This window comes from Varanus komodoensis, unplaced genomic scaffold (assembly GCF_004798865.1).
Source record: "Varanus komodoensis strain SLA01 unplaced genomic scaffold, ASM479886v1 scaffold33, whole genome shotgun sequence".
NCBI lineage: Eukaryota > Metazoa > Chordata > Lepidosauria > Squamata > Varanidae > Varanus > Varanus komodoensis.
The window spans coordinates 8906654-8928343 of record NW_025335817.1 but is presented as its reverse complement, the minus strand read 5'-3'; the positions used below and the strand labels follow the sequence as shown (position 1 = coordinate 8928343).

The 21690-nt window shown below is 45.5% G+C and overlaps 1 protein-coding gene across 7 annotated transcripts in view; it reads right to left on the bottom strand.

Annotated features, from left to right (window-relative positions):
- ADAMTSL3 (ADAMTS like 3) overlaps window positions 1-21690 on the bottom strand; it is a 245472-nt gene that overhangs the window by 43324 nt on the left and 180458 nt on the right. For all 7 annotated transcript variants that reach the window (XR_006415544.1, XM_044438722.1, XM_044438720.1 and 4 more), the window contains 5 exons: window positions 18244-18542; window positions 11777-11906; window positions 10858-11050; window positions 9716-9895; window positions 8789-8942 (listed from right to left, as the gene is read on the bottom strand). Coding sequence is in view for 6 of the 7 variants with exons in the window: in XM_044438722.1 (XP_044294657.1) it covers window positions 8789-8942; window positions 9716-9895; window positions 10858-11050; window positions 11777-11906; window positions 18244-18542 (956 nt within the window). In the remaining variant the exon portion in view is untranslated. The remainder of the gene's footprint in view (window positions 1-8788; window positions 8943-9715; window positions 9896-10857; window positions 11051-11776; window positions 11907-18243; window positions 18543-21690) is intronic.

Genomic DNA, 21690 nt, shown 5'->3' with positions numbered 1-21690 from the left:
TTTATCAGTAAAGGTAAACAATCTTGTCCCAATGCTGTCAGAAGCATATTTTGCTTTTCCTGGGTTTTTTCTTTTTTCTTTGTAAAGAAATGTAAAAGGTCTATGGATGAATGCTAAGCAATCATCTATAACCAATTTTATGGCCGGGTTTCCATATACATTGGTGAATTAGCATCTTGGCTTATTAATTATGGACAGTAAGGATACCCATATGGATGCGTGGCTCCTACATCAATAATTTCATTTCTGAACATCAAATAAGTTGGTGAGTTAATCTTTATAAATTTGATTTATTTTAATAAAGATGCAGTTCAAAATATTTGTTTTAATGAAAATGAGCCAGTATGTAAGTTATTCATTTCCAAAAAGCCCAGTATATATGTAGCATAAGTGTGCCTTTAAAACTGAAATATTTTTGAGCTTACTTGGGTTCATACTAAACTATCCCAACAAAGAATACAGGCCATGCATGGCTATGAATATATGCATCTAATTGGCAAGATTTTCCTGACTTTTCCTACCCACTCCTTATTTTAAAGAATGTCTGGATTACTCCGCATTCAGAAAATCAGAACGGAGCCTATTCTGTCTGAATAGGTGACAAGTTTGAGAGAAAGAGTGAGAAGATGAAGGTGGAGAGAGGGGGAGATACTTGTTCCATTTTGGGAACTGAAGGACAGCAAGTTCCTGTCCAGAGCATCTCCATTTGCCGCAGCAGAATTACCTATTAAGGCCTTGGGTAGAGGCTTGCTTTGCTTGTCTCCCCCAGCGGAGGTGTTGCTGAAAGTGACCTGTAGCAGGGCCTTCACAGTGGTGGCACAAAGGGCTGAGGAATGCCATTAGGGACATAGGAAAGGGTCATACACCAAGTCAAGCTACTTGACCATCTAGTTCAGTACTGTTGACTGCAGCAGCTCTCTGGCATCTCAGACTGAAGACACAGGAAGGTCATGTCTATTAAGGTGTCTATTCTCATATATCCTCTCTGTCCTTCTCTGGGCATATTGCTTTTTATACTGCAGGAATAATGGCTTAGTAATCATTTTTCCACCCAATGGAATCCTGGGAATTGCTGTGATGGGTGGGTGGCGGGGAGGACAAGAACTTGATTTCTAGCAGGATTCCTTGCACCTGTCCTAAACCGCACATTCCCAGGATTTGGAGACAGGGAGGGGATGGGAAGCCATGTCAAACTAGCAAACTACTGATATAACTCTGTAGCCTAGACATATTTTCACTCTCCTCTATCTTTCTACTCATCTCTCTCTCTCCAATTCCTTTAAAAACCAATGTTGTGTTGCCAATAGTGTAACACTGGACTCACTCCCATGAAAAATGCTTTATGCCCACTTTCACACATTACAATCTTCCTATACAGATGTGCATGTGCTCAAAAAACAGCATTTACAGTATGTAAAGTCTAATGTGTGCAGAACAGACAAGCATCTGTCCTGCCATATTTAACAAGTCAGAGTTGGTGGGCATGCATGTTTCAAAATAAAGTGTTTTGCCACTCCTCTTACATTCAGAAGCATTTCACATTGATGCAACGTTCAAATTATCACTGTCTGGAAAGTTTTGGTGAGAGTATGAGAATTCTCTTATGTTTTCCTTTCCTTCTTCCAGATGCCTATCCAAATCTAAATTCAGAACCGAACTGCATAGTCACAGAGTGAAGTGGTGTACATCTTATGAGATTATAGTACTCCCCCTTGAAGAACTAATTTTCTGCATGCAAGGATTTATATGTGGGCGAAATGTTCAGTTATGAGTTTTTACCTTGCAGTTTAAGATGCTATATAAGAGGCACACCATATAATTCTGCTGATTGTATAGAATGGCTCTGAAGTAGTAATTCATCTAAATCCTAAACTGAACCAAGATTATCACTATTTAAGCCACCATCCATTTATAAAACATTTTCCCAAACCCTTTTGTGTTTCTTCCTTGCAACAGCTGAGGTTGACACGATTTCTTTAACATCACTCTCCACCAAGCAATTTGCAGACCGGACACACTACCACGCAAATATCCACAATTAATTAAATTCAGATAGATATGCAGCACAAAAATATTTTATTAAATGCTGTGCCAAGGACATTCCTTTAAGTCCATGGAGCTTTATTTCAAGTGGTGTTTTGTACCTCAGAATTTTGGCATGTTCATTGGCAATGAGATCCAAGAAAAAAAGTTTCATATTATGTATGAACCAATAATTACTCAAGCTGCTATTTTGTTTGGTGCGTTGCTTTTCATGCAGAGCTAAGATATGCAGCCAAGCAGCCAAAGAAGGCCATTAATTTAAAGAATGGCTTGCATTCAAGCCCCATACCTGTTGCAAGGCCAGTGTCCCCCACGGCCTCTCTCTTTATGATAACATTCTGATCTACAGGCCTGATAAACCAATTCGAAAGCCATCTCTACCATTTTCATGCTGTAAGGGTGAAACTTCTGTTCAAAAGCTAGATATTCTCTCTCTCACACACACACACTCACACTTGCACAGGGTCTCATACATGTACACACACAGGGGGATCCTCAGTCACGCTTAACAGGCCAATATATTCCAGCCTTCTCCATTCTGGTGCCTTCCAGACGTTTTAGACCCCAACTCCCATCAACCCTTGCCAACAGTAAGGAATCCTGGGAAATGTGGTGCAAAACATCTGGAAGGCTTCAGGTCAGGAAGAGTGGCTCATGCAATACGGGCCACACAGGGCCACCAGTGAAAAGCAGGCACGCTTCCCCATGTTTTGTGTGCGTCGACCGAGGAATGTTTAAATGTATGCCTAGGATGCAAAGCGTCCATGGAGCAAGCTCATGAAAATAACAAATGATGTACTGGGAATAGGCAGAATATCAATACTTGGAAAGAGGAGGAGGAAGCGTAGAAAAAAAAGCAAGTCAGAAGGGCCTCCTGGGCCATCTAGTCTGACTCCCGGCTCCAGCTGGCTCTGCTCATGCAATACCCACAGGAGAGAGGAAACAGCGGTAGCATCCAGTTGTCTCAGGCTGGGAGCCCAAGGCATTTGCTGCAGCAGCTATTTCCAACAGGGGCCACCCGGGATGTCTCTGAGACTGGTATCCAGAGAGCAGTACCACCTCTCAGTCTGGGAACTCTATTTAACCATCCCAGTCAGAAGCTGCCTATTTTCTTCATCACTTTTCCTAAATGTTTTAAACATTCCTCCGTGCTAGTGGGCCTCACAAGCATAGTGCGGGAAGGAGGTCCATCATTTAACGACAGCACTGTAAAACGGAGGGGGGGGGTCACCAGGACTGGTTGCAGTTCCCCATGGGGTGCACAGTCGGTCCAACATACTTTTGGAATTGAGGCAGAGGGGCTTTGAAAGCAGGCTGTTCTACGACATGAAGGACTGTGCTTCACACAGGGAAGAAAAGCAAGCAAGCAAGAGAAACCCAACTGGCCATGCTCAGATGGTTTTTGGAATCTGTCCACTGGGTAGGGTATGTTTTTGGTCAAGCTGCCTGTAATATGAAGTCGTTAACATTAACGTTCGCCTGCCCCTTATAAAGCAAGAAGAATACACGGGTTTAGACTGGGGAAGCAGGCATGTACAACATGCAAGGGACTGGCACTTGCGCATCCTTTCTCAAGCAGACACAGTGGCTGCGATGCTCAACATGCTTGCGCTGGCACAGCCCCACTGACCTCCACAGGCTCTGCTGCTGCCAAAGTGAGCACATTCAGGACCGCAGCCAGGATCTGTTTGCTTAAAAGGCCGGGCAGACGCCTAATTGGCCATTATTCCACATGCACACCGACCCCTCTTAAGGGCACTCTAAAAAGCAACCCCCTCATCCAGCTGCAGGCCCCACTTCAAGACTCCTGACAGCACGGGATGGGAGCTGAACTGGTGAAGCACTTCTGGCTTGCCCTGGACCCACTTTTGCCAGCTTCCTCCTGCCTGCAGAGCTGCCCTGCAGGCCCAGGTCTCCCAAATCGCCCCCTTCCCTTACGTTTAATCAGCCATGGAAACGGCAGGAGGCAGGTCTTCTCCCTCTCCTGCTTCCTCCCACTGCTCTGCTCCATTGGTAGCAGTCGCCCAGGAGGAGGTGGCAAAAGGCCTTCTGGGGTCCCGGGTCCTCGTGGCCCAACATGCGGCCAGTATGGTGGACGGAGAGGATGGGCTTTGTTAAACCTGCATTTTTTTGTTCCACCAGTTGCCCAGGGATGGAACTGGATCTTTTCATTCTACCTGAGCTAATGCGCATTAGTGCCAATGCACAGTTCTCCAACAGTACTAGTGCACACCCCCACTGATGCATAGTGCGAATATGCGCAAGCCTTCTCAAATGTGAACCCAGGTTCCATTAGATGCCAGGAAGCACTTCCTGAAAGTCAGGACCCCAAGGGTGTGAAATGGGCTTCCATGGGAGGTGGCTGAGGCCCCATCGGTGCGGGTGTTCAAGGATAGGCTGGACGTCCACATGGTGGGCATGTCATGAGTGGAGCCGGCTGGTGCTGGAGGTCAGACTAGATGGCCCAGGAGACCCCTTCTGACTCGCTCTGTTTCTACGTTGCTATGTTTCTAACTGGTCTGCACATCCACACAATTCATCTTCGGCAAATGGGGCAGCATAGAAGCTTTCTAAACAAACAAACAAACAAACAAACAAACAAAATCTGTGGAATCTGCAGGTAGGATTCATAGCAATCCACAGTCCTTTGGATCTGGGGCAGATTTCTCTGACATCCCTGAAGAGGAGGAAGGGAAGAAAAGGGACAGAAACCTCCTCTTGCCTCTGCCAGTAAAAGGTCAGGAAATGGAAAGGGTGGGTATGTTGCAGAGGCTGATGTGAACAGTGGAGAGCAGATAACCTGCAGCTGGGCCCAGAAAAAAAGCAGCAGCCCAAATTCTTCCATTTTCAGCTGAAAACAGTTGGGTAATTCCCTAGTAAATCCAGGACAAATTGGTAGGGCTCACCTCCCCGCTGCCCCAAGTGTTGTACTTACAACATGTTCACCATCCTTACAAAAACCCTGTAAGAGGGAGGTGAGAAATTGCTTTGGTTGCTGGAGCCACAGGCCAGGTGCAAGGGGAAAGTTTTCTGTTGGCTGCCATGCATGGCAGGGGGAGGGGGCAGAGAAGGAGGACACCACATCCAGTTTGAGGTGTAAGTCATGCGGTTTTGCCTGTTAAGACACAACTACACAATCCACAGCACAAATGCAGTGAGGGCTGAAAAATAAAGCATGTTTCATAGCTTTATTTACTTTTTACAGCTCAGAGTTTAATGTCTCTTAACACCGTTTTAACCGTACACTGTTTGCTGCCTTGGGCTCTCTGTGTGTGTTTTAAAAAAAAACCTGGGCTACAAGCCATTTCCAAAGAATAAAATTCTACACATTAGGGCTGAACCAGGAACTTCCAGGCTCACATGTCCATGCATCTCCCCGTATGCCAGCTGCATACCGAAAACAGGCTTCTCATTGCTTCAGCACCACTGGGAAAGTATTCCTAGCAGGGCTTAGGTCTGAAGTGACTCACTTGCGCGCTGCGTTTCATGATGCCTGCTGGTGCCGGAGGGAACAGCACCTGGGTTTCTCATCATCCAAGCCCCAGTATCACCCCAGCGAGGATTCTGCAATTTCATTTTTGTTAAATCACAGGTCAGCCCACTCCGGGGCGAGCCTCCTGGCTGGAGGATGCGACTTTCCTATCATCCAGAGCCTACAGAGATGAAGTTCCCCATACCACTCTTGTTCCACAGCCAGACAAAATAACTGACTGACAAATCAGCCACGGGCCCATTAAGGATTGCAGATGACTTTTCTGGGGGCAGCGGGAGAAGGGGAGGTCTTGCCACTCTTTGCAAGGAATCTGGTAAGTGCAGTCTTTTACTGAGACAGCAGCTTTCCATAGCTCAGCTAGCACAGTCCATGCCAAGGTGGCTTTACTTTGCCATACCCTGGTTTATCTCTCCTAACTTTAAGATCACCTACTTGGACCTAATTTACTCCAGTCTAAGTCTGCTCAACTGCCTCTTCTCTTGTGGGTCCCAAACTCTGATGAAATAGAATAACAGATTCATTTTCATGCATGGATTCATAGATTCATGCAATAGGCCTTTCATGCATTCTACAGTTGTAAACCCATTACAAATGCAAACAAAAGGGAGTCATAGCTAAGTCTTGGCTATATTAGAGACCTGAGCATACAGTTAAGGGACATACATTTGGTAAATGATGCTGAGCTCAAACGAAATGCTGCAGAATTTTGAAATCCAGCAAAATCAAATAGAAGAATCCAATCTCAACAATTCAATGTCCACATTTTGGAACTGAAGGGTGACAGCCAAATTTTAGCTGTATATTTTGACTGGCTAAATGAATGACATTAATGTGAAATTTACTGCATTCTTTTGCAAATCAACTGCCAAATACTGACTGCTGCTACTTGTCTAAAGTCAGATACTGTCAAAAGCTGCCTGCAAAATCTTTGCATATGAAAGCTGACACTGAAGATCACATTAACATTCTTGCATCCAGGGAACATGAGCAGTGGTTGGGCTACAGAGACAATAGAGATGCTGAGAGCTTGACAAAAGAGCTCAGGGAGAGGAAGGTGCCACAGGATGAGAACTGACAGTAGGAAAAGTAGTGTGTTCTTGAGTCCAATTACAAGTGCTGATTTTAATCTTTAACGTCATAAACAATTTGGGCTCAAGTTGCTTGAAGTCCCGCCTTCTCCCACACCAGCCTGCTGTACTTTAGGGTCATCAAAAGAAGCCCTTCTCACCCATCCATTGCTAGGCCAGGCTCATGCCAGAGATGTCCCCTCACCTCAGAGGGGTTTATCAGGCACCTTCTGTGCCAGTCATCTGGAAGACCTCTTCTTGCTGGTCTTCTCCTAACGTGTAAGCTGGTTTCCTTGGAGTAATATGTCTTTATAGTATTTTATACTGTGAGATTCTTTCTCTCCCTTAGCTATTTGTGTACTCCCGTGCATTTTATCTTGCAGGCCACTTTGAAAGGGTTCTGTCTTGAGAGGTGGCCTAAAAATAATGTTAAACAGAATAAATAAAAATAAACAAAAGAGCTGTGTTGGGCTGTAAGGACTTCAAGCTGGAGGTGTTGAACCTCTCACAGCCCATGGGCTGCTCCCAGTTCTCAGGGACTGTGTTTCAATGGGGTTGGGGGGCAAAGCTGAAGGCAAAAGTGGTGTTCGCCCCAAATAGCAGCCTGTTTCTGTGCAAAGCTCCTCTTGCCAGCACCTAAGCATTAAGGAGAGGCATTTCATCCTTTAGAATGCGGGGTGTACAAAAGCTGGGAAAGGCCAGGGAAAGGAGGCTGGGGCCATCTGGGGAACACTGTAGGGCCACTGGGACCTGGGGGTGCTGGATATGGCCCATGGCCCTGGGTTCAAGAATGCTGGTTTCAAAGTCAAGGGAAAGACTATGAGAGGCACAAGGTCAGTGGACCAAGGAGTTCAAAGGGAAGAGCATGGCCCAGGGAACTGGGAGGGTGTGTGGTGGAAGTGACAGTGGCAGGAGAACACGTGGCCTGGGAGCTTGAGGGAGCAGGCCCTGGGCTGGCGCTTGGCACCAGCCGCAAAAGGGTGCCAAGGCCTAAGGCAGCCAGGCCTGCGATCGCACCTGGAGATACAGTCCCTGCAAAGGGCAGAGCTTGGAGGTACCAAAGCAGGAGAGGAAGTAAGGCGAACAGCGGCCCATAGACCCAAGGAGAAGAGGAATGCCGAACGTAAAAGGCTGCAGCTGATCTGAATGCACCAGCAGCCTTACCTGACCCAGTATGACAGTGCTCTAAGGCCTCGACTGGACCCAGTCCCAGCCATGGAGGCTGCTGGCTCCAGTGCCAGCAGGGGGATGCATCCGGTCAGGGTCCCAGCCCAGTCTCAGAGGAACTATCCATGGTGCTGAACGCCAACTCCGAAATAGGCTGAGCACCTTGGATAGCTCCTTCAAGGGTCAGGCTGGAACCCAAGTGGGCATCCTTCCTCACTGACCGAGAGTGATCAGCTTCTGTGGCCAGTTATGTGCTCTTGCACATGGCTGCAAAGTCCAAGGAGGCAAGGATATTGCCACCGGGTGAGTGCATGTTTTGCCTCTGGCCTCGCCATGGATGCTATAGGACAGGTATCTGCCCATGAATGGACCTTCTCAGGAAAGAGGACTGGAAAGCAGAAATGAATAAAGGTGATATTGATGAGGTTCCTGTGAGACGGACAAATTAATAATTAAGTCACCATATCAAGTGTTCTTAAAAAACTGCTTATCTCCAAACAAAAGCAAACAAAAATAATGGCATTTAAAAAGAAGAGTTCCAGGAAGTATCCAGGCAGTTGTGGGCTTGGTGCATTTTATGCTTCTGTGGGAGTGCAGAACATTGGTGCAGAAACTGGTGAAGAAATCAGTATGCTAAAGATCTCTGTTATTCAAAAGAAATGTTTAATCCTTCTGCTAAAGACATTTAAAATATGTGACAAAGCTGAACAAATGGATGAATACGATTTCCATTCATCCAACAATATAATGGCAGTACTTCATATCGCTTGTTGTCCTTCCCCCAACAAGCAGAAACAGGGCATTTATGCAAGCTACAGCAACCGCATATTTAGTTCTGTACGTAATTGTCAGAAGCATCATGCAATTGTGATTATTTTGTACTAAGCATTCTACAGGCCATCAAATTCCCAAACCGAAAGAGATGCAGTGCTGTTTTTTAGGTTGAGATCGGTCCCAGTCCTGGAAATAATAATTCTGGACCCCTTTCTCTTTGGCAAGCTGGAAAAGTTTCACTTACTTTTGCAGGCATTCTTGTGACATGGCCTTACAAGCGGGTAAGCTGGGAAACTGCTACATGCGGATCCATTTAATGCTACATGTTGGCCTTTGGCTGTGAGCTTTTGACAGGTAGCTTTCCGTCTCTGTGTCCCAACACCACAACTTACAGAACACTGCAAAAGGTAGTACATGGTCAATGCGATTTTGGCATCCTGCTAACCTGAAACAGAACAGGTCTGTTCCTCACTCTTTCACACAGCACTACAAATGAACGCATCCTGCCAGTGTTGGTTCCTCTCGGTGCTTAATTTTTCCAGCCTTATATTTGGTCCTCTTTCTGCACTGGATTATGTTTTTTTAAAGTCTCATGAATGCCTGCACTGCATTTCATGGGCAGTTCTCCAAACAGATGTGCTGTTCTACGGAAGGTTGCTAATACACAATTTTTGCAAGCAGTTTTTCCTAGTGTACTGCAGCTCTTCAAGTTGTTTTCAGCAGAATCCAATCTCTGTGATCTTGTTTTTCCCCAGTCTATCACATGTTTATATCCATGTTTCACTGAAGAACTGCACTACATTTTGAAAAGCAGGAATATAGGTGTATTACTGTATTTCAATTTATGTATTGTAGTCTTCCTCAATCTGACATCCCCCAGATGTTTTGGACTTCAACTCCCATCAGCCCCAGCCAGAGTATTGCCAATGGTCAGGAATGCCGGAAGCTGTCATCCAAAATAACTGGGGAACACCAAGTTGGAGGAGGTTGGTGTATGAGTTTAGGAAGAACAGATGAGGTACCCCACCAAATGGATATGTTCCTCATACTCCCAGGATACACCATGATAATTGAGAGAGGGATGGATCAGACGGAAATCCAAGCTTGGTCAGGGGGTAATAGGCAGGCACAAAAATATCCTTAATATGCACTCTTATTTTAAGCTACTCACTGTAGACCATTCCCCCAGGACCAGCTGCGGAGGACAATCTGTTCTAGCACAGGGTTTGTGAATGGACAATCGAGGCTCAACGCACTCCTCATCAGAGAGTTTCAGAATACTTCCATCCATTAACAACTGCTGGCAAATCACAACACGATTCTGGGTGCCTCCACCGCATGTCCGGGAGCACTAAGGAGAAGGAAGAAATGATGAGCAGAAATCTTGGTTAGGCACAGGCTTTTAGTCATAAATTTGTGGCACTGTTTGTGAGCCAACATTTCCAAAGCACCTCAGTGGTGAGGGTGGAGGCACACGGTCCTCAAATGCTTTCGGCCACAGCTATGTCTTTACTGCTGGATACATACTGGTCTTCAGAGTAATTGAGGTCTAGGGCATGAAACCATTGAGGAGGCTGTACCATCTCACACGGTACATGGAGGATAGAGGACTGGACTCTCTTCCACATTGCTATTATTTTTTAAAAAAATGCTTGAATCAAATGCTTGTCCACAATTTGCTCCAACCTGGTGCCTTCCTGACAAGGGGGACTATAACTCCCATCATCTTCACCCAGTAGTCTGGGGATGATAGGAGCTGTAGTCCACCACATCTGGAGGGTGCACGGTTCGGACAGCTGCTTTTAGCAATATATTTTTGTACTACTGATACAAATATGACATTGTTGCAACAGAAAGGACGAGGGTTTGCTTGAAAGGCGCCCTCTAGATGTTCTGCCCTACAGCTCCCAGCAACCCCACTCAGTGGCCATGCTGGCTGAGGCTGGTAGGAGTCCAGATACTGGGGAAGACTGCCTAGTGTCACAAGGGATTGTGCTGGTTTAAATAGCTTTCCTGGTATGAAGTGCAATCTCAGCCTTCCTTCCTCTAGGGGAAGGAATTCTTGAGGAATGTCAAGAAGAATTCGCAGATGTTTGATCATCGGGCAAAAAACAAGGGAGTCCTTTGCCCAGTTTATCAGAAAACTATGCTGGACCAAAGCAGCAATCTCCCCTTGCTGTGCCCTCTCTAGCCCTTCCGGCTGACCATGACCAGTCATTCGGAGTAGCGAGGAAGGAACACGACCAGCCAACTCTCACAGGGACTCAAAGCTCTTCCACACACACACATTTATTTTTAAGCTGCTCATCATACCGGTTGCCATTCCTCGACATGCCAGATTGGTGGGCAGTCGATCTGGTTGCAAGCTTGCAAAGCATGTGGCTTTTGCTCTTTGCAGTCTTCGGACTCAACAACAGACCCTCCAGGCTGCTGGCAGAGCACTTCTCTCGTCTGGATGCCAACACCGCAAGTGGCAGTACACTGTCTCCAGGGCCCCACATGCCACCTGTTTTGAGAGATGTTGAAAACAGCACTCTAAAACTCAGTCCCACAGTCCACAAGCACATGGCAATCAGCACCGGACAGGAGAAGACAGAAGGGGCAGCTTCGAGCATTATTCCACTAACAGCACAACAGGCATAGTAAAAAGCTGCATATGTAACAACATGGCAAAAACTGAGTATTTTGACTATTTAATTCACTGCTAATCCTCATTATCAGGTTGGGATGAAGGGAAGAACTGCAGAGGGAAGTGCTAATCCATTCCCCAAAGTCCTCACCTTTGGGGAATGGCTTCCCAGCTGTCAGAATCCTGTGTTAGAGCAGGCTTTCCCAACCGTGTGCCTTCCAGACACTTTTGGCCCTGCTGGATGGGAATTCTGGAAGTCACGCTCCAAATGAAGGCCACCGATTTGGGAAGGCCACCTTAGAGCAATACTATGTCCCACAGAAGTCAACAGAAGACCCTGAGAACCAAGTCAAGCTCCGGGTTCATGGTTTTTCCTCTCATTCAGTTTCTCAGTCATAACAGGGTACGGAAGTATTGAGCAAGGCATACGAAAACGCAGAAAGTTTTAAGAAGTAGTCTTGGCTGGTTTTGCAATCTTGTGGAGAGAAAACCTCTGCAGACATCGTCTCCTTTCCGTTCAACAAGGTTAGCCCAGTTTGCTAGCCACAGATGAAGAGATGCTTTGCAAACAGGTGAACAATCTTCCGCAACGCAGAGCCATACCTTGGAGGACAAAGTCTTGTGTTGCACACACGGCTCATTGGCGGAGGCTTCTTTGAGGTGTCACACAGGCTATCGTTTACTGTTTGCTTTGTCTGCTCATGTAGACATGCTGCAATGGCTTCCTGAGTCCCTGGGTTATAAGCATATTTTAAAAAGTAAGAACTGTAGAAAAGTTATAGTCCAAAAGCACCCAGTATCAGACCATGATTTAAATGGTTAAAACCCGCACATACTTGTCCTGACCCAGCGATTCCATGGGAACAGGAATGGATGAAATTTATCTGTTGCTAGCACAAAAGGTATTACAAAAACAGTACTCTGAAATATTGCAATGCAAAATACAAATGCAAACAAAAGTGAATCAAAAAGCAACACATATTTACAAAAGGTCTAGCACAGATCATCTCTTTTACATCCACCACGGACATATTTTAAAATTCAAAATGAATTGTCTGTGTTGCTACTGAAAAGTTAATGACCTTTTTTGTAACAGAATTGCTATAATCTACCAATGGCTAAGTTCACACAACATATTAAACCCTGGACATTTCTCCTTCAAATAAGCTTAGTGCTGTAAGCACCGTTCTATGGGCAACAGCTCCTGAAGGTGCTCCTGAAAGAGTGGTGTGTGTGATACATTTTCTAACACGGCGGTGTCACAATCAACATGGGACTCCCAACCCTGTTTTTCTTGAACATAAGGGAAAGCAGGTGAGCTTGTGGTAGATTTTTTATTAGGAAATCAGCTCACAGGGGAAAGTTTTAACATCCCTTTTGCCCAGGCAGTTCTACAGCCCCTAGCAATGGTATTTCATTATTTATTTCAAACGAGAGCTCATCAGGTGGCTACTCCCTGAACTCCTGCAAGAGGTCAAGCTCATCCTTAAGTCCATATTACACACTAAAGGAAAGCTAAAATTTGTTCACATTCTTCTCTTATATCTTCGTCTTTGTCTTTCTCCCCGTCTTCCTCATTGCTGAAGAATCACCCATGAGCTCGATTAAGATCTTTGCACTGCTGCTGACCTTTACATTGGTCTTTACCCCTAGTTTTATTTTTCTAATGTGTTAATACTTTTATGGTATGTTAAATATATGGTTTAATATAAAACAATATTGCTTTATTTTATTTCCAGAACTGAGCTCCAATCTCTTGCTTTATTTGCTGTCCAAGCAGAGCCACACTTAACATGATGGGTCTGCTGCACACATGGCCCTCAGTTGCAGGTTTCAACCACAAAAATTGGGAGTGCTATTGTGCCTCTGTATTGGGAAAGCTGCCAGCAACCAAAGGGCACAGTTCATACTACGGGTTGTAAAGTTGCCTTGGAATTCTCAGGCACGCAGAGTGCCATAAAACAAGAAGTCATTACCACTGTCATACTGAATGAAATGCACTGAAGTTCATTCTGTTATGGAGGTTTCATTGGTTCTATGTGGAGGGGGGAAAAGCTAATGTGATATGCAAGACCGAAAATGGTCATAGTTCAGGGAATCTGTTTCCTTCCTTCCAAATGCATTTTCCCCTTGTGGCTTCAGAGGGGCTACAAATCTGATTTCAAGACAGCTTAATATTTCTCTTTTGTTAAAAGATTTGCAAGGTTTCCAGCACCTTCATACTTTCACTGCATTTCCTAATAAAAATCCAGAGCCTTGTTATTTGTGTTAAATATATGGAAGCCTAGAGTTTTATTCCATTCCATTTTTTCACCTGTACAATGGCTAAACAATTTTTACCATAAATATATCTTCTCCTAATTCATCATGAAGGGTTCTCTCAACACTCTGTTGGTTACTAAAAAGGGCCATTTTTATTTTTAGCTGAGTTGGTGGAAATGCTCAGGGCTGGAAAGCATCCCTGCCTCCTGCCCTCCTACCAGGTCAGAGTATGCATTTTATGGTGTACAGGTAATTGGGGAGGATGTGGGTGAAGGGTTTTTGTTCCCAGATATGAGTGACAAGTGCTTTTCATAACAGAATCACAACCACTTCCATCTGTCCCCAATCATTCACAATCACATTACATCATAGCTGGACATTACCCCTGGCATGCGAGACATAACTCTGGGAAGGAGATCTGGCAGGGATTCTTGTTCATTAACAGATCAACTGCATTTGATGTTATGCCACCAATGCTAGAGCAACCTCTCTTGAAAGCAACGCAATACTCTCAACATTACGCTCAGAGCAAGCCAATGACATCCATCAAGCGGCTATAACCAGGGACATGCTACATGCTTCACGTGTTTTAGGTTCTCTTCCCTGGCATCCCCACTTAATAAACCTTCAAGGAAGGAAGCAAAGAACAGGGCACTATGCGAGTCCCTGCAGAGGCTTTAAAAGGCAGCTTGGGAAAGACAGACGTCTTCATTGTCTCAGAAGATCACAGTGGCAACTGAGGGCTGCTTCTCTGTTTTGTTTAAAATTTATGCAGCTCTGAGTTCATTTAGCCCCCCCCCCCGCCCCCACATTCCCCAGGAAATACATGCTGAAGCAGTAAGGAACCTGCACAAATGGAGCGCCACTCTTAGCTTTGTTCGTGGTCCAAGCGGAGCCACACTGAAAGGGACTGCTCTTCTACACACATGGCCCCCAGCTGCAGGTTTCAGCCACACACATTGGGAACATTAGGCATGGCATACCAGGGGTCCTGTACTCTCTTTAGAAGTACAGGCACTGTCCCCCAAAGCAAGGGTCCCCAACAAGGACCCCTGGGATCCTTTGGGAATTTGAGAACCGGCTTTGGCACCACCACAAAATGATGTCTACATGTCGCAACACTTACAATATTTGGACAAGTGGCACATAGAGTCTACCTTCAAACAGGTACCTATTTGGAGAGTACATCCAATTTTGTCAGAGCTTAAGTGCAATTGTTAGAAAGTTCTATACATTTCACATGAATTCAGTACTGTAGATATATACAAATCCATGTAGTATAACAATGATTTAAAATTGCAGAAGGAATAATAAAAACTTGGGTGGGCACTCGCAAGAACCATGTTAGCAAGCCCTCCCTAAACGTCAGTGAAGGTGCTCACGGGCACTGCCCTGGGGACCATTGCCCTGCAGAATCCAAAGAGGTTTCCTGCTTCCGCCTGTCTTCCTAAATCTCTCTTAGATCAATGCAGGTTCACCTTGCTGTTGAGTGGCATTGCACGCTAGGAACTCGATGTGAACCCCTGCTTTTAAACAAGGTGTGGGCTCCCCTTGGAGGGAGGGGGATGTTCTGCTCCCTCCTGGATTTAGCGGGGGGGATGCAGGCCAGTAAGTCCTGGAAGTTGTGCAGCCCTACTCTGATTGCATCTACTGTGACATGCCACACTTCCTCCAGGGCATAGTGCATGCTTGGATTCCAACCCCAAAGGGAGAAGGACTTTCGATATAATGAACCAATTTAAGAAGGAATTCTTTGTCAGAGCTATAGCAACAAAAGTTTTGCTAGGAATGGGCAATTTAGGTTAGGTTAGTTAGTTTAATTGTGTGGTTAACAAGCACATCTTGGTTTGGGTGATGTGCAGAGGAAGCTCTTGACAAAAATCCTCCCCTTGTAAGGTAATTACTGCTAGAAAAAGCTCCCACTGGTGCCAATGGAAAACTTTTTCTAACAGTCATTATTGCTACACTGTGCAAACAAAAATCCAAATATTTATTAGGACTGCAACTGGGGAGAAAGGTATTAAACCTCCCTGTGGCACAGTCCCAGTGAAAACCACCCTCACACAGATGTTTAGTGCTAATTAAAACAAAAACAGGCATGGTTACTTAGGAAGCAATTATAAAAGTGCCTGATCTGGCCCTAAGACACAATGCAGAGGTGCACCTAGGCTGGGCCTTTAGGCCAAAGTCTGGGGCCCCCTGCTTGAGGGTGGGGCAAATGATTGAGGCAGCAGCCACAAGCCTGGAATCAGTACGGGGCACTCATGGGGGTCCCAAGTCCCCCTGAGGTGCTACTGCTCGCCTCCAATTCCTTCCTGCCACTTGTTTTGCAAAACCTTCTATCATCAGGGTATGGCCAGCTGGGCAGCTATATAGCTACAGATGTGCCTTTTATTATTTTCAGGTTAAAATGTATTGCTTTTGTTATTCCTTGCTATTATCTGTTTTTATTGTCTATTTTAGCTGTTTTAAGCTTTTAAATACTTTTCTAATTTTCTGATATTTTAATTGCATTTTTATCATTAGTTTTAATGGACTGTGTAAGCCACCTGGAGAACTTCAGCTGTGGAGTGGTATAGAAATGAAATAAATAATTCCCTCTGCAACAAAATGATGTTAATTTCCATGCAATTTTTTTTTGGCACCAGAGAAGAAGCCAACTCCATTTTATTCCTGTAGTCATAATGGTATTTGGAGTTCAGTGAGTTTTCAATGCAGAACCAGACATGCTCAGATTTATCATCAACATCATCATCAGTGTTGGAAAACAAACTTTTCATTCTTTCTCTAAACTGTCAGGAATGTAGAGGAAGAAGGGAAGAGAAGAGAAGAGATCCACAAGCGAAGAGGCACAGCAGGGCTTTCTGGAAGGCGCCCTCCTATAAATCCAGGATCTACACTCACACTGTGGCTACAGAGCACTGCTGAGCAGCCTTTTTGCCAATGCAATGCAACAGAGGACACGTGCAGCCCTTCGCGTCCCCGGGAAGGGGCCACCCCACCCTCTCCCATTCCAGGTACTAAGGCTGACTGGCCTGGCTGCTGAAGCTTTTCCAACTCTGGCAATGGGCCAACTCCCTCCATCCTGCCTGGAAGCAGCAGGCTAGTCTGCGGGAGCACAGCTTCCACTCGCAACAGCTTGCTACCACCTCCCTCATCTGCTGCCTGAGGCAACTGCCTCACTCTGCCTCAGGGTAGGGTTGAGTTGCTAAGATGAAGCAGAAGAGCAGAAGGGTCATTAGGCAGGAGTGTAGGCTTAGCAGTGCCATAATTAAGTCTTGCTCCAACAGAGGAGCATGGAATGGCAATGGCCTGGGGCAGCATTAGGAGCTCCGACTGGCTACGGAAGCTTCACAGGGTAAAAACCTTTCGAAACACATCAGAGTCAATCAGATTTAGAAGTGCTTAACTGTGGCACGGCAGTTGTGCATGATGCTGTAGTTTAGCCAATGAACCCAAATGGAGCAGCTTTTCTCCAAGGACGTCAAGATGTATCATCATAATCTAAGAGCCCATGACAGGGCTTTGATGGTTTCAATTTATACTACCTCAAATACTGAAAAATATAATGGTGAAGTTATAGTTCTCAGAGACAGTGTCTCTATCCAATAAGCAATTACACTCAATTGATGCCTCATTTTGCTGGTTATTTTATTAATAGAAAGTTAAAGAAAATTGACATTGGAAAGGGAAAGGTGCATTTATCAGTAAGCCCAATTTAATAGTCAATAATATCAACTACTGCTAAGGCTAGCAAGTAATTTGCGGGGGGGGGGATTAAGTGCTTGCCTCCAAGCAGTAATTTAAAATGAATGACATTCTTGTTCATGAACTCAGTCAACTGGGGAATGCTATTTATGTAAAGTATTTCTGAAATATGGAGATCCTGACTCTGTTATAAGGGTGTATCAAAATATTGAGCCACACAGCACAAGTACTTGATATGCAATACTAATTTTTCCCAGTGTTTCAAAGCATGCCAAACCTGTGCACCCCGGAATGGAAAAAACAGGCAGAACCCCTCATCCATCCCGACCACATGCGTGTGCTGCAACTGAGGATGGAGGCGCACAGTGGAAGGCGTTGACCTAGAGCCAGAACCTCCTCTCAAGGGAACAGCGGAGAAGGCCGCCAGCCCCAAAGTAACTGGCACTGCGCATCCCCTCTAGGCCCCACAGCAAACTTTTTCTGAGCTATCCATGGTGCTGAGCCCCCCCCCCCGCGGGGGGGCCCCCAGCTTGACTTCATGGCTAGCTCCTTAAGCATTTGGGGTAAAACCTGGAACTTCACCGATGTTGCAGCCACCAGCTTCCTAGTACTGGAACTTGGGATCCAAAATGGTTCCAGTCCACAAAGACGCCAGTTTATGGTGGTGGGGTGGGAAAAGGAAGGCTTAGCTGTGCATTTCACAACTGAAGTAATACTGATGGCCATACCCTCACACCAAAAGTTTCAATCCTGAACATGCTTATACAGAAAAAAGCTGGTTGGGGAATTCTGGGTATTGTTAGTCCTTTTTCCACCTAAACATGCCCAGGATTGTGCTCTAAGATCAGGGTTTAAAACACCAAATTCCTTCTGAATGCAAAGCGTGTGCTGCACCATTGAGCTACGGCAACACCTTCAGGTCCGAAGCCTCCAGGAGCGGGTGGAAGAATGGACGAACGTTTAAGAAATGAAGCCTGCCTTTGCAGATAACTCGTTCTATCATTCTTTGATCTAGTTCACAGATTGACTAGTTGTTAAATGGCCTACAATTTGCAAGGTTGTTCTTAATGCCTGAAAAACCTTTAACGTTAACTGTTTACCTCCGATACATGTAGCTGAGCATGGGGTAAACCCGATGTATTCCCAGTCATAGATTATATCAGCCTCAATGTCAGGCTCTTCAGAGGGTGCATATTCTGGGATGAACGGGAAAGGGTCACCATCACAGGACTCCATGTGACAACTACGTTCAGCTGCTGGTTTGGGCTCTTCACACTCTTCATCAGGGAGTTCCACCTCAGTCTGAGTAAATGCGAGATAAATACGGCACTTCACATCACGCACCTGAACACCACGGCCACAAGAAGCACTGCAAGGGGACCATGGCTCAGGGACAAACCTGCAATTAAACCACAGGGTAAGAATCTGGATGATGCCGCTGAAGCATACAACATTTCCCTTCATTTATTTGAATCAATGGGGGCGGGGAGTGGGGCAATTTTTACTCTTCCTGTGAAAGTGGAAAATTGCACTAGCCTATACATGGGTAGCACTGAAATATTTAACAGACAGGTGAGGTCCAGGTGGTAGCTACAATAGATAGAATTCTGCATACAACCATACTGCTACACCAATGAAACTTTTAAGGGTTCTTGCGACTACATTATACTAGGTCAGACTGTCTAACCCAGGATTATCTATTTATTTTATTTATTTAGGATATTTATAGGCCATCCATTACTGTCATCTCAGGAAGGCTTACAATATATTATAATCCTAAACATAATAAATTGGCTACACCACGACCGAGTCCATCTACTCTGACTAGCTGCAGGAGATCCTTTTACTGGAGAAGTTAAGGATTGATCCAGGGACTGTCCACAGTACAGCAGTTACTCTCCCAGTGAGTGATGGTCCCTCCCCAGATGAAGTGCCACTCACAGTAGGAAAGCTCGAAGCAAATGCAACAGATGGCAGATCTGGCCCTGCAATTACAACGCTAATGTAACAGAAGTTGAAAATCAATTCCCCTTGCTAATCCATCATGCATATAAATTCAATTTACCATATGAAGAGTGATAATAATCTTTCATTATTATTCATCTCACCAGCAATGCAAGAAGCTTGGATTGGGAGTTTCATCACACCAAGGAGTGGCTTTTAAAAATAAATGCCTGTGCTAAGCTTGAGATTGGCCCTCCCAGTAGTTTGGTGTGTTCTCTCAAATTAAGCAAAAAGAATCATTGAACATATAATAACCATGCACCAAGTCTCAATAAAGGGTCCATGAGGAGAAGTCCTTTGTGATGGTTCCCCAGCTTTGGAACTCACTAAAGCCTGAGCTTTGGAAAATCACAAGAGAAAGATCTACTGGGGACAATATAAGAGCCGCAGCACCACGGACAGCTCAGAGTGACGCCAGGGCCGGAATCCATACAAACTTGCCTATATGTTGCTCCAACAAGTTGCAGACTTTGACTGCACCTTAAGTATGGTTTTGGCTTCCTTTGAGCTGATTAGTCACGCTTCCCTACTGACACAGGTTACTGCCCTTGAAGTGACCTGGGGTGTTTCAGCGGCCTCAGGCTGTGACGACTTGGAAGAATGTGCAACATGATGGCACCATGGGTCTTCCGGGAGAATGAGCTCCCAAGGAGGTGGGAATCTCATGCTACTCTTCTTGAGCCGAACCCTTTCCCTGATCTATTAACACGTGAAGCATGCCATGAACCATGACAGATGGGGCATTGTGCACGCGCACTCAGAAGAGTCTCTAAAGCGCGCACAAGGGCATGAACATTCTCGTGAGAACCAGAGCATCAGTGAAGGTTTATTTCTAGTTCCAGTAGTACAGCATTCCCACTCCACTCCCACAGATGTTGTGACTAGGATAGAGCCAGAAGGAGATGAGGAGGCGGCACGGGAACAGGGCGGTTGAGGGGAGTAAACATGGGAACAAACTCTGATATGGAGTGTGAGAACAGAACTGATAAGGAGCAAGTGGAATCTGAGGATGCTCGTTCTCGCAGGTGCACACGCAGACCGGGACAAATGGAATCATGATTAGCTGAACGATGACAAGAGAGAGTTCACTGTGCCTTGCCTCCAGGGGGTGCGACCGTGGAGGGTTCATAAGCAAAGTGTGGCGTAAAGTTCATCAACTTTCCTGCTTCTATTCTGTATGTATAGATTTTTGGAATAAAAACGTTTGTAGTATCTGCTGGAGTGATTGCTTTTGTTGGGAAGGAGCACCAGCCTCACGACATGGGGGAACTTTGCAGTAAGCACAAGCAAGCAGCCAAGATGGTGGATACCCTGCTTCTCCTCCTCTCAGTACTCTGCCAATGACCCCAGCTAGGACTGCTTTTATCTCCAGCTAAAATCGACATCAATGCCAAGAGCCCGGCTGGTGGGGGAAACCTGCCTTTCAACCAACTCAAAATAATGGGGAAAGGATTTCCTGAGTATTTGGGACACGAAAGGGGTCAGAAATAAGCCTGCCCATTCACGGATTTTCCCCTGCAGGCAAGTCCTGCCCCACTTGAATGTTACAAAGCAAGAATGGAGTTGCAGAATTTCACAGAGAACAGAAGAGGTTGCCTTATACTGCATCAGATCCTTCACCCATCTAGCTGAGTCCTGTCAAGACTGACTGGCAGCAGCTTTTGGACAGGATTCTTACTTAGCTGAACTTGGAGAAGCTGGAGATTGGAAACCAAAGCCATGGAGCTTCAGCTCTCAGGCAGCTCTTGTCTGGAAAGATCACAAGGTTACCCCTCAAAAACTGGGTAGAAGCATACACGGCAAGATGGCTGTGGCGGATCAGGCAAACCCAGGGGTGCGTTTGAAAGCTGCGAAGGAAACCTTCTGACCTAACTTGTTGAAACATAAAAGTCTGCCACATCATTGTTCCCTTCCCCAGTATGCTGAAGACGTTCTCAAAAGGCTTTGACAAATAGTGATTATATTTCAGAAAAGGAGAGTTATCACAGCCAAACTCAATTAACCCATTAAAGTATATATAGTGTAGTTATCTCACAAAGGCTGGGAAAACATCCAAAATATGCAGATAACTGTAGGTTTAGATAAATGAGAAAGCTATTTTCAAGAGGACACCATCCATCATTCCTTTCAATGGCACTTGCATCAAAGTTTCTGTGAACAGCTGGAAGTCACGTGGCTTGACTTTTATGATGGAAGCCTCTCACGGACACTGCTGCAGAGATGGCTTTCTGCAGTGGGCAGGTGAAGGTCATGTGTTGCATGCGAACTATTGACCCACAGAGTTGGGAGTGGCCTCACTGCATTCAATGATGTCTGATAAGGTAAGGCCAAATTATCTGGATCCATTTTGATCATGGCTCAAACTGGGTTTGGTAGGAAAAGAGCATTGGTCATCCTGCACAATGACCTGGCTGGAAGAGAGACAAGGGGAACGTGCCTTGGTTGATTCCTCTTGACCTTCTCAGCGCCCTTTGATACCATTAACCATAGTATCCTTCTGGGATGGTTGAGCCAGCTGTGTCCCCCATCCTTTTTAAGGTCTG